The 12300-nt window shown below is 45.7% G+C and overlaps 1 protein-coding gene across 2 annotated transcripts in view; it reads right to left on the reverse strand.

Annotated features, from left to right (window-relative positions):
* The window catches only part of TLL2 (tolloid like 2), a 90614-nt gene that overhangs the window by 54754 nt on the left and 23560 nt on the right, over positions 1-12300 (reverse strand). Inside the window, exon 2 of one of the 2 annotated variants that reach the window (XM_018069073.2) lies at positions 1656-1766. The exons of the other annotated variant lie outside the window; for it this stretch is intronic. Within the exon in view, the coding sequence (XP_017924562.1) occupies positions 1656-1766 (111 nt within the window). The remainder of the gene's footprint in view (positions 1-1655; positions 1767-12300) is intronic. 2 annotated transcript variants of the gene reach the window in all.

The following is a 12300-nucleotide window of genomic DNA, read 5'->3' on the forward strand; positions in this document are numbered from 1 at the left end:
GACACAGGGGCTGTCCATTTGTCAGCTTGCACTCCCAGGATACAAAGGAAGCCTGCCAGAGATGAGGACAGGGGCAAGTGAGTGACGTGACATCTCCATTCACCTAATGCAAAGCACTGTATGATGCACCAGCAGAAAGTGTGAAGAGTCTAGTCCAACCACACAACATGAGCCATGGCTGTAAGAGACCAGTGGCTGCATTACATGATGCAGATGTGAGTTATAAAATTCAGTTCATTTTCCAGATGGCATGGGTCTGGCACCAGTGCCAAGTAAAAGAAATGTGCTTGATATGACAACTAAAAAAGTTACCAGAGAAAACTGATACAGTCAGACATCATCTGGCTTTGCTTCCCCAGAAGTGTCCCCATCTAACTTCAGGAACTGACAAAAGGATGTGGAAGAGATGAATGCTGCCTGTCCCACTCAGTTAGTCCTCATTTTCTGATTGATCTTCTGCTCTGAATGCAACCTACTCCTAATAACCTATCACCTGACAATGTGTCACAGCCCAAAACACGACATAAGTGGGCTAAGTGACATGATAATGCAGGAAAATGGCATTTCCAGGGAGCTATCCATAATCTGAAGAACGGGACAGCCCTCCTCTGCCAATAATTTCAGCACCTGCATGAGTTTAATCAGTTACATCAACATCCGAAGTATGCCTGTGTTGGATGTCTCATCTTTCACACTCATCCCCACAACAGGACCTACACAGTGCTTAGATGCTCTGAAGCCAAAGACAGGCAGTCACAAGGAAACAGAACCAGCCACCAGTGCTTACAAATGATATATGAGTTGAGTTGCACAGGGGACAGGTGAACACACAATTTCACTGATTTCTGCCTCTACCCAAGCTTTCACAGTAGTTGCTAACCTAGAGGCAGAACATCAAAGACAGAAAAGAAGTTTGCCCTGACCTGCTCTGTCTCCAGTCCCTCTGGTATCTCTCAGAGATCAGATTCCCAGCAATTTCTCTCTTGCAGTGTTAAGTGGAGTAGAGGCAACAGTATTGTGGGGAACCCTCTGAACCCACTGCAGAACATTTCAGGGACTGCTAGAGCTGGAGTCCAGTCAGAGCTCCTGAGTCAAGAAACAACTTTGGTCTGGCACAAGGCTGAGCATACGTAAGAGATGTGTAGGGGGGCAACATAAGCATATACTTTACAGAAAATCAACACAACTGTTTACCTATTTCAATTAGAATACCACTTCAAGGGCAGTCTGTACACTAGACTGCAGTGGGTTTTACCCAAGGTAGATAATGGAATAACACAGTTTTTCAGCTAAGATCATATAGTGAAAGAAAAAGAAGGAGTACACTAAGAGTCAAAACTCCTGCTACACTGTGTAGCCCAACTTCAAACATAATTCGTTTCAAACTGGCAAAAATGTAGTTCCTCATAGAAAGAGTAAGTACTCTGTAAATTTGAAAATCTTCTCCCACGGACAAGATAGGATTTGGCTCCATCAAATTGTGACTTGTGTTTTATTTAACAAAGTTCAGAGTTGGATGTCACCCTCAGTGCCATAACAAAGCTCTGCATGCACTGCCTGGGCCATGGGAACAGGCATCACAAGTGGAATGGAAGCCCTCCCTCCCTAAGGACAAAACCAGGTGAAAGAAGGCATCGCCCTAGGGCTGCCCTTACCTGAAGTGTGTCTTGCATTGCCATCTGAGTGCTTTGTTAAGTCAACAGTTCTGTCTATTTGAAACAGCTTCAGATCATCTTCATCTAAAGCGATATCTCCCCAAAAGGCAGCTGGAGAGAAAAAAAGCGCAATTAGTTTAGTTTTTATTTTGGAAGGAAAGTACAATTCCCAGGGGGCCTGTAACGCACCTAAAAGGCAATGACTTCATGGACCAGAAAAAGGTCATACACTGCTGCAGTTTTAAAAGTACAGAGTGGACATTGGTGGTATCCAAATGACAGCACTTAATTTACAATGTAGATCCACCAAGATGAGAAGATTAACTGAGATTCCTTGTGTCACTTGCTATAGGTCTGACTCTCAGCCAGGTGGTGGTGTTCACTCTTGATTAAAGCCTACAGAAGGTTTGGCACCGGCATTGTCCTAGTTCCTGTGAAGGAACTAGCTAAGTCACAGCTCAGATCCTGCCTGAGATGTTGCACCCGCACCATTCCCTTGCTAACAATGTGCATAAGATGGGAGGACAGCAGCGAAGCACTCAAGCTCAGCAGTGTATATCTAAAGGCTACAGCCTTCAGGACCCCACACACGCAGTTAGCACCCAGACACACTGCATTGGTCTCAATCCAAGCTGAGAGCCAGCCCACCATTTCCACTTCAGTGGAAAAACACCCCTGTGGATTAGTTACCCATATTTAAACTTGCAGAGTTTTTAATTTTGTAAAAATATTTGAATTTCAGCCAGAAGTCAGGAAAATAAGGTAAACAAGCTGATAACTTGACATTCATAGCTCAGAGAAACAGACTAGAAATCATTTGAGTGGAAAAAATTATATCCCTGGAATATCCTGACCGAGTTGATGCTGCACAGTGTATAGTTACCGTTTTGGGAATTTGAACAAAATAAACACAGGCAATGAGGCAGTTGAGCAAGCAAAACAGATCTTTGAGAGATAACAAACAGATTACAAAGAGAGTTGTTGAAACTCAGAAAAGAAGTTTGTATAGGCTGATGAAAAATAAGAAAAATCAGAGCAAATTAACAGATGATACAGTTCAATGGAACTCAGACAAGGAATAACACCAAGTCACTGTCTGCAACAGTGACCAGATTTGATGAAATTGCTTTTTTTTTCTCTTGTTAAGACAAAAACATTTATGTTACTTGAGGGGGAAAAAAATCCCACTGCTACACTACCAACATCACTGATCAAAGCACGTTAGGCCTAAGAAACCAATGTATTTTGCTGATCATCTCACTTTATTGCCAAGACCAAATGGAATACAGACCTTTGCCTGAATATCAGAAACCTGCAATCAGATTTCTGGTATTCAGTGGCAACTGAATAATGAAAAGTTAACTCAGAGTTTTCTCTGACACAACATGGTGCTGGTTCTGATGTGGCACTTGCTTCCTCTATTCTGCATCTCAGCACCTCAGTCAGCACAACATTTGCCAATGTCACTGATCTGGGATGTGGGCATGGCAAGAATTCTTTGCCTGTTGCCTACTACAAGCAGCAGAGTCCTGGCATGAGCAGAGGGTGACTCTGCTGCTTCTCCCTTTCCCAGGACAAAGCTGTCTCCCAGCAACCTGGCCACAGTAGGGGGATGTGAGACAGCCGAAGAAGAGGCTGGCTCCAGCTCTTTGGCTGGGTCTCCTTAACAGTGCTACCAAAACCCAGCTCCAGGAGAGGACACAGTTAGTGTAGACAAACCTATACACAGACTAACATCAGTTATAACTAGGGGAGAACCTCTGTTTGCTACACGAACACAGAACTCAGGCTCTCCTCAACTTCTGGGCAATCCAAGCCCTCACGCAGAGCATAGAATTTAAAACACTGTCAGATCTCCATCAGGTAACAAGTCTACGAGCACAGCCAAACATCCCAAGCTGATTGGGAATGGTCAGTGGAGAAAAGCAGTGACATAGGCTCCAATTTGAAGAGAAGACATTTTATCCATCCAGAGAAATTACTTGCTCAGGACAATGTGGCAGTCAAGAGGCAGAGATGCAAATGGCACCCCATGCCATCCAATTCCCTCTCCAGCCACCCTTGGTAAGTCATTACTATACTGGCCAACTACCACCCCCATTCCCTACCCTCCCGTCAAACCTACCATTCCATTTCAGCCCCAAACTATTGCCACTACCCTGGGCTCTCTGTGGCTCTTTTCCATCAGTACCACAGTCTGTTTCTCAGGCCAAGGCAGCCCATGCCAAAGCACATCTTTCAGGGCAAGCCTGCAGCGTGGATTTACATCAGCAGAATTGTTATGTTTTCCTTCCAATGGAAGGCAGCAGTTTTCTCCCAGCCCTAGCAAAGGAATCTCTTTCTGTTACAAAGCCATACATCATCCTGAAAGATAGCCCACTACAAAAGCTGAATTTCCCTAGCATTTATTTCCAGCTCTCTGCAGTCCCAGCGTGCTCCAGGGGAACCATGATTTATCACAGTCCCCAACCAGCTGAACAACTTTCCATACTGGAAGTCCCGGCTGAGAATGCTGCGCTGCAACTTCTCCTATGCTGTCAAAGGCCCCTTCCTAAAGACACAAGCCTGAAAGCCTTCCTCCATCCCGATGGAGCTGTCCCACAGGAAAGCACAAGTACTTTATTTTAAAAGGTCACAAGTTCAGAGACTGCTGGCAAATGAAGCATCTCAAATCTTCCCTTCTGATTTCCTTTACCAAGATCTCCTTTTTAATTTAATGTGGGAGGATTTCCAAAAAGAAAAAACAAAAACCAACCAAACAAAAAAATTTAAATCTCCAAACAGCAGGCTAACAAGCTTGGAAACCAGTGTTTCTCTTGGCAGAGCTCTGCAGTGTACACCCAGGTGCAAACTCTTAAGACAGTGCAATAGCATGCCAGCTTTTCTTTGAGAAGATGCTTTAATAGCTCTGGATAGTAAGAATAGAGCAGCTCTTACTGAGGTTTATGGAATCAATATGAGAGAGTTTGATTCTATGCTAGACTGGTAACCTGCACCAACCACCTGAATGCTTAACTTCACCACCTCCCAGGATATGCAATTGGACAGTGTTTGTCTGCTAGGGCAAAGGGGAAAGATGACTGTGTTTGGCAAACAAATTCTGCACCCAAATGAAAAAAGCAGCCTGGCAAGCTGACTGTGTTTTCAGCACATTTCTCCCCCAGGAAAACAGTCCACATGCTGATGTCTGAATTGTGTGCTGAGCACAGAGGTTCCATGACGCCAGGAGAGTATGGCAGATGGCACTGGGAAGAACACCTCCTTCTGGGCAGAGGACAAGCTCAACAGTTTCTCCAGGTGCTCCCCCCACATAGGGCCCAAAACCACCAATGTCTTCACAGTTCTCATCTTCTACAGTAACATTCTGGGGAGTCCCCAGCAATGTGACAGCACACACTTTCTTCTTTCTAAAAACTTCGCTGCTCTTCCCTGCAAATCACCTCCAATCTGTTCCTCCCCCCCCAACACCCCCAAACAATTCCCTTCTCCTATTCCAGCCACCAAGCTGGAGCAAAATTTTCATCCATTTGCCTGCCATGATCTCTTGCCAGGAAGCCCCTATTCCAGCATGAGTGTAGGCTACAGATTTCCCCTGATGACAGGGATCAACAAAGCAGTCACCCTCTGCATGCTATGGAAGACCCCTGCAATTTTCTCTGTAGCACCCATCAGGACCAGATGTGACAGAGACTGACTAGAAAGAGAGGTCTTGGAAACAGGTATACCTGCCTGCCAGGAAAGCTCCCTCCATCCCACTCCACCTCAAACACAGACTCTTTCACTTACTGAAGCTTTCATTAAGAAATGGCAGGTTTTAGGTGCCGAATGGGATCTGAACCTGGATTGAAGACTATGTCTTCCACCCTGAGCCAAAGGGGTCCTCTTTCTGTACGGCCACACTAAGTTGTGTAAGTGACCAGCTCAAGGACCTTGTCTGAATTTGCAGCTGGCTGGCACAGCTCACACTGACAGACTTCCTTTCAGTTCTTCTAATACAGCTCTAACACAGTTATGCTGCTCTTGCTGAGCAGGTGTCCCACAGTGCAGTACAGCAATAGGCATGGAAAACAAAGAGCAATGTGAACCTAAGTAGATGCTTCAGAATTGTTTCGTCAGTACTCACAACTTAAATTCAGTTTTCACTTGTGTTCACAACCTCTGTATGTAGATGATACCTGGGTCCCCAAGCAGAGGTACCTCATGACTACTTGTACCAGTACAGACTGTAGTGGGTTGACCCTGGCTGGACATCAGGCACCCACCAAAGCTGCTCCCTCACTCCCCTCTGCAACTGGACAAAGACAAAAAATATAACAAAGGGTTCATGGGTTGAGATGAGGACCAGGAGAGAACACTCACTGATTACTGTCACGGGCAAAACAGACTCGAATTGAGAATATTAATTAAATTTCTTACTGACAAAAATCAGAGCACAATAAGGAGAAGTAAAATCTTGAAAACAACTTCCCCCAAGCCCTCCCTCTTTCCCAAGTTCTACCTCCTCCCCCCCCCCAGCAGCAAAGGGAGAAGGGGAATGGGAGTTACGGTCAGTTCATCACAGATTGTTTTTGCTGCTGCTCAGAGAGAGGAGTCCTTCCCCTGCTCCAGCATGGGGTCCCTCCCACGGGAGAAAGTCCTTCACAAACTTCTCTAATGTGAGTCCATCCCATGGGCAACAATTCTTCACAAACTGCTGCAATGTGGGTGCCTTTCCATGGGGTGCATTCAGGCACAGACTGCTCCAGCAGGGGTCCCCCACATGGCCACAAGTCCTGCCAGGTTTCTGGCTCCTCTCTCCATAGGTCAGCAGGTCCCTGCTCCAGCATGAGCCTCCCACAGGGTCACAGCCTCCTTTGGGCATCCACCTGCTCTGGTGTGTACTCCTCCACGGGCTGCAGGTGAATCTCTGCACCCCGATGGTCCTCCATGGGCTGCAGGGGCACAGCTGCTCCGCCACGGTCTGCACCGTGGGCTGCAGGGGAACCTCAGCTCCAGGGTCTGGAGCATCCCCTCCCCCTCCTTCTCCACTGACCTTGGTGTCTACGTTGTTGTTCACATGTTCTCACTCTGCTCTTCTCTGGCTGCAATTTTCATCTGCACAATAACTTTTTTCCCTTTCTTAAGTATGTTATCACAGAGGTGTTACTGTCATTCCTGATTGGCTCGGCCTTGGCCAGCAGCAGGTCCGTTCTGGAGCCAGCTGGCATTGGCTCTACCAGATATGGGCAAAGCTTCTGGCAGCTTGTCATAGAAGCCACCCCTGGAGCCCCCCTGCTACCAAAACCTGGCCACAGAAACCCAATGCAAAAGTACACAAGGAAGAAGTGTTTGCATTATTAACCTTGACATCTCCAGTTCTGTAAGCATCAACAGATGCCACTACCAGGTAACCAACAGAGCCTGCCTGCCTCAGACTCGGCTGTGTCACCCAAGTGATGAGCCACACTATCTTTTTGGGTCTCACAGTGCAATTGAAGGATGTGCTCTGAACCCACCTGTGAGATCAGTCTCGCATGTATTTGTAAGGCACAATGTCTATCCCCACCCAGATCTCTGCTCTCCATCATCTACATTATGAAAAGATCCTAGGACACCAGTTAGTTCCTTTTGTTCTAGAATTGACTGTGCCATATCCAAACAGCACAAGGGAAAAACAACGTCCCTCCCACCTGAGCAACATGAGCTACTGGCAAGGAGTGCTGGTCGTATGTGGACACAGTAACACATGCCACCTCCTGGCAAACAGCAATATGACTATTCATGTGCTGGTAAAACCACACCAGGTTATTTTTTACTATTTTCTGATGCTTCCCAACCAGACAGGTCTGAGTGCTGTGTGATTTAATTTTCAGGGCTGGCCACACTCTGCAGTTGAACAATAAGAAAATAAATCAACAGATCAAAGTTCCCAGAACCTCCATATTTCTTTCCTCCCAGGAAGACAGGTCTGTTGCTGAACTGCCTGCTGGCACAGAAACCAGCAGAACAGTGTTCTGAAGTATGCTAAGATTTATACCTTAACGAAAAAAATTCAACACATTCCCCAAGGGAAAGTAACAACTATGTCAGAGGGGAAAACAAAGCCTCAAAATAAGTCAGAAACCAGTGCAAGAAGAGAGAGAAAAAAGCCCAGACCAACACTTTGGAAATAGAGCCAAGTCCTGAGCACTGCATGCTCAAGCCAAAGGAAGATGGGAAACAAGTGGTAGCAATAAGTGAAAGAAAAGCATCAGGACTGCCACATTCAGCCATTTCCTTTTTATCCGAATCAGTTGGTTTCCCCTCAGTAGGAATGATCAGAAGTTTCCCACTGGACAGCTTTGGGGATAAGCTGCCTTGAAGCTCTGGCAGCAAACCCCTCCAGTCAGCAAGGGTGTTTCAAACTAGAGCTGGTGTCTGGCATCAGTGGGGATACCTGGCAATAGGGACTTGGTGATTCAGTTTTCAGTGGGAAGTTCCCCTGTCCAGGGAGCACATTTTGCTTCAGAAATTAGTCTCAGTTTGTGTAGGAATGTCTATGAAGATGGTCTACTTCTAAATGACAACAAATACTTAAAAACATCAAAATTTCTTGGGAATTAGAGTTCAAATACCTGTTTAGACTTCTGCAGAAACCTAAACTCCCTAAATTATCATGTGTAGTGCTCCCACAGCACCCTTCCTTGGGAAGTGATCTGCAGGAGACTGAATTAGGCCAGAAATTCTGATTCATGTTCAACGCATTTCCTTTCCTGGAAGGTGACAATGCAGGAACGAAGAAATGCTTTGGGCTTGAGTTTGTCCAAAACTGTAAACATACACATGAGCCTACACAATGTGTAGGCCTTCCTGGGCTGAATACCATGTTATTTTAACCAGAAACCGAGCAATAATGCTTGCCATAATTAGGTTAGGAGAAAGATATTTTCATTTGAAAATTCATAACTCTCCTGCTGCTGGTTACTTCCTCACTCAAGGTCTTCATCTTTTCCACTTTGACGTGGCAGTCCTTCAGTCCGATGATCTATGAACCCATTCCTGGTAGGATGAGCAATGCAGGAGGGCATATGTAAACAAACAGTCCTGGAAATCCATGCCACAGGCAGCAAAGCAGCTCCCTCTATGGGTTCTGAAATGGTTAAACACCTGCACCTTCATAAGAGAGCGCTGCAAGGGGATGGATGTCTGCTGCCCAATACTTCAGACCACCTTAGAGGTTTAAGGAAGCTGCTCCCCCGTAATGTGGTGTGCTAAAACCCAAGGGACTGGTTTAACCCCTCCTGCTTCCATGGGAAGTAAATTGAGGTGTGTGAGCTTCATAATACTTTTGCTCTCTCTTTTCTGCTCTAGGTGACAGTGTATGTTCCATGGCAATGCTGAGATGAGATAGGGATCTGGTTGTGCATCTCTGAATTTTTCTCCCTGAAAGCAGTATGCAGTCTGCACAGAGCCTCTTGGCCACATTCTACATGTAAGCAGAAAACAGACTTTAGGAAGAAGCTATCATGGACACACAAATTCATGTAGCTTGATCTCTACCCCTCAAGACAGATAGACATCCACAAAGACATCCCACAGGCAGTTAAATTCACTTGGAGACCTCACTCCTCTGCAAGTGAAACCAAACTCTGCAACTCACTCAGCTGCCCTGACCGGGCAACCTTGGCCCCTTCCTGCTGCCTGAAGGACACAGGTATCCTTCCTGATTCCTGTCCAATTCACCACGGCCAGGTGGTGAATTCACCATCCCCTCCCATCATCTCATTCTTGCATGGACTTCTCTCCATTTGCAATTGCTTAGTGTTTGAGGAAACAGTCTGCACATAAGGTAGGCTAGAAAAAACAACTCTTTTACTGCACTTCGCTAGTGGACTGTGAAGCCACAATCACTCTTTAGAGCATCCAGGGATGATGAGTAAACACATATACTGTGTCTTTAGCTACCTACACACATGAGCTGATACCTTCCTAGCTTGTAGAAGAGACTACTGGGAAATTGCTTTTAAAGAGGGTTAGTGTTCATAAGTCTGTTTGTTCTCCAAGTTACACAAAGTTCAGAGCCACGCAGAGGAAAAGCCAACAGTGAATCGGAATAGACATGGTATCTCTCTTTAAGTCAGCTGGCAAGATGCCCTTGCTGAAACCAAACCAAAACATGAACTCTTGATTTGCAAACTTCATGTGATTTAACCAACTCAGCTGTTGTTTCTTCTGTCCTAGCTGGTTTAAGAAGTGTCAAACCACCATTTGCACTAAGTTGCAATCACTTTCTCTCCTTCTTGTTCCAATGGATTACAACTGATTGTAGGAACACCTAGTACTGGCCTTGCATCAAGAGACATATTTTTTAGACAAAAAGGTTGTTTTCTGCAGTATCCCACAGCCAGGTGCTATCAAGCCATCAGAGCAACAGCGAATGACAAACAGAAGTTGGGCATGGCAATGGTGCTCACACTGCCAATAAAGACTGGAACTGCTGCATCCAGTTAATCCAAAACTTCAGCCTGTTCTACATGTCCCCGTCCTGCCTAGTGAGCATATTCAGCCATCTATTATGGAAATCAACAGAGGAAACAAACTTCCAGGACTGCCAGACCTTGGACCACTGAGCAGACAGCAAAACCTTTCTCTTGTGATAGTACAGTATGTAGAGAATTCCTCTTGCCCTGCTTATTTCAACAGCATCAGAGAGGACTGCCACAGCTCCTTTTCAGAAGGACAAGAACAGAAAGCTTCATATTCAGCCAGGTTTAAGGGAAGCTCCAGCATCAAACCAAATAAAGGTCTTCAAGGGAAATTTTGGGAAGAAGTCACAGATAGGTAGACCCTGGCAGGTTGCGCTGCATCTCAGCTTATGGGACTTGGCTTCTGAAACTCCATCACAAAGACAAATCCCTGCTGTCTCCAAAGTCTAACCCAGAGAGGGAAAGTACTACACAACAGCCCAGCAAAGCAGCTGATGCAAGCAGGAAAAGCCTCTCACAAAGATAGCACTGATCAGGTGCAGCTTTTCACGAAAAGTACAGAAAGGACACAGATGGCAGCTGGATCACGATACAGGGAAAGTGAAGCCACGTACAATTCTCTCCCTTTTTGACAGTTAGCAAGCGGCCCAGACAAGCCCTGGCCTCCAACAGCTTCTATCACATCCTGCTCAAAAGTTACTCTGATTAAATAAAGGCAGCAGGCAGAGAAGAGACCTAGGCACCAGCACCCTCACCAACACCTCCACCTTGCAGTGCATACAGCTCTCAACCTTAACAGAAGTGGGAAACAGGAAACAAAACCATAAGCAGATGAAAGTATTTTGTGTCTGATCTGAAATGATAGGACCCATAAATAGCAGAGTGGCACCATCTGACAGAGGAAGCCTCTTCCCCAAGTGCCTATGAAGTGACCCTAGTTAGCTCAACCTGCAAGGCAGCAATGCTGACTTAGAAATCCAGCATTGCTTCAGCTGCCCTTTAAGAGCAGGAGACAGCAAGGTTCTGGGTAATGAAATCCAAGAATGCCTTTGTCAATTAATTATGGAGAAAGCTGAACCACACAAGCCCCATCTCACCCCCTCCATCATTTTTGCTGCTCAATATAACTTTAATTAATCTTTCCTTTGGCAATTTGAAGGAAGGGTGAGCACGATGCAAACACCCACTGAGTATTAAATTGATTTCCTGTTTTATAGTCCTCTTTCCCTCCCTATTGGCCCAGCTGTGATTTGTACCCCTTCCCTTGGAGGCATTTTTTCCACGCTAATATAATCCAAAGCCCTGAGCAACAATCGCATCCAGAAAGTAACACTTTGCACAGTCCATTGCTTCAGCCCAGTCTCTGCCAGCACAGAGCAGATTCTCTCTTGCCCCCCTTTCTTCCCCCCACCATGAAAATTCAAAGCAACCACTTAGTTTCTCTACTTTCATCATTTTTGCTTAAAAAACTGAAAATGTTTTTGTCCTAAATAACTAAGCAGTCACTTTTCTATAGTTTCCTGCCTGCCATTTGTAGTAGTGCATCTCAATTACCAAAACATTAAGGTAAAGCCTATTCCACTGGCAAACACCACCTCCAGGCTGAGATACCAGGCTGGTTTGGTACTCCAGGTACCTGGGCCTAAAACCAGAAGGTAGGAATACAAAGCTCAGTTGAGGTCCCAAATAACTTCACCTACTCTCAGCAAGAGACAGCACCCCACCTTGGGCTTGTGGGGCTGAAAGCAGGATCTTTAGCAGGAAGCACACCCACAGTGCACAGGCCAAGACTGGGATAGGCAGGAAAATAAGGGAAACCAGCAGTGCAGCAATGGAACAAGTTCTTTTCAAAAGACCTTCCCCTTTGCTTTGTGGGGAAGCCAGGCCCTGATTTTCAGCAGTCAACCATTTAAGGATGAGGGTGGTTAGGGATCACCTTCTTACCCCATCATCAACTGAAGGACAGGCACAGGAACTGTCTCAGGCATTCAGGTTCTTGTTCAACACTACTGATTTTGATACCATGAATTAGAAGACCTTGACCTAAAATATTGCACACCCTTCAGCAGCTGTCCCATAAGACTTTGTGAGCTTTATGGTCACCAGCTTCAGTCTTCTGAGAGGAGACATCCAGGTCAGACCTCCTCCTCAGGTAATTCCCATACCATGGGACTTGCCCTGGATTTATTCCTCAAAAGTAA

This window comes from Manacus vitellinus, unplaced genomic scaffold (genome assembly GCF_001715985.3).
Source record: "Manacus vitellinus isolate BGI_N305 unplaced genomic scaffold, ASM171598v3 scaffold_15_pilon, whole genome shotgun sequence".
Taxonomy (NCBI): domain Eukaryota; kingdom Metazoa; phylum Chordata; class Aves; order Passeriformes; family Pipridae; genus Manacus; species Manacus vitellinus.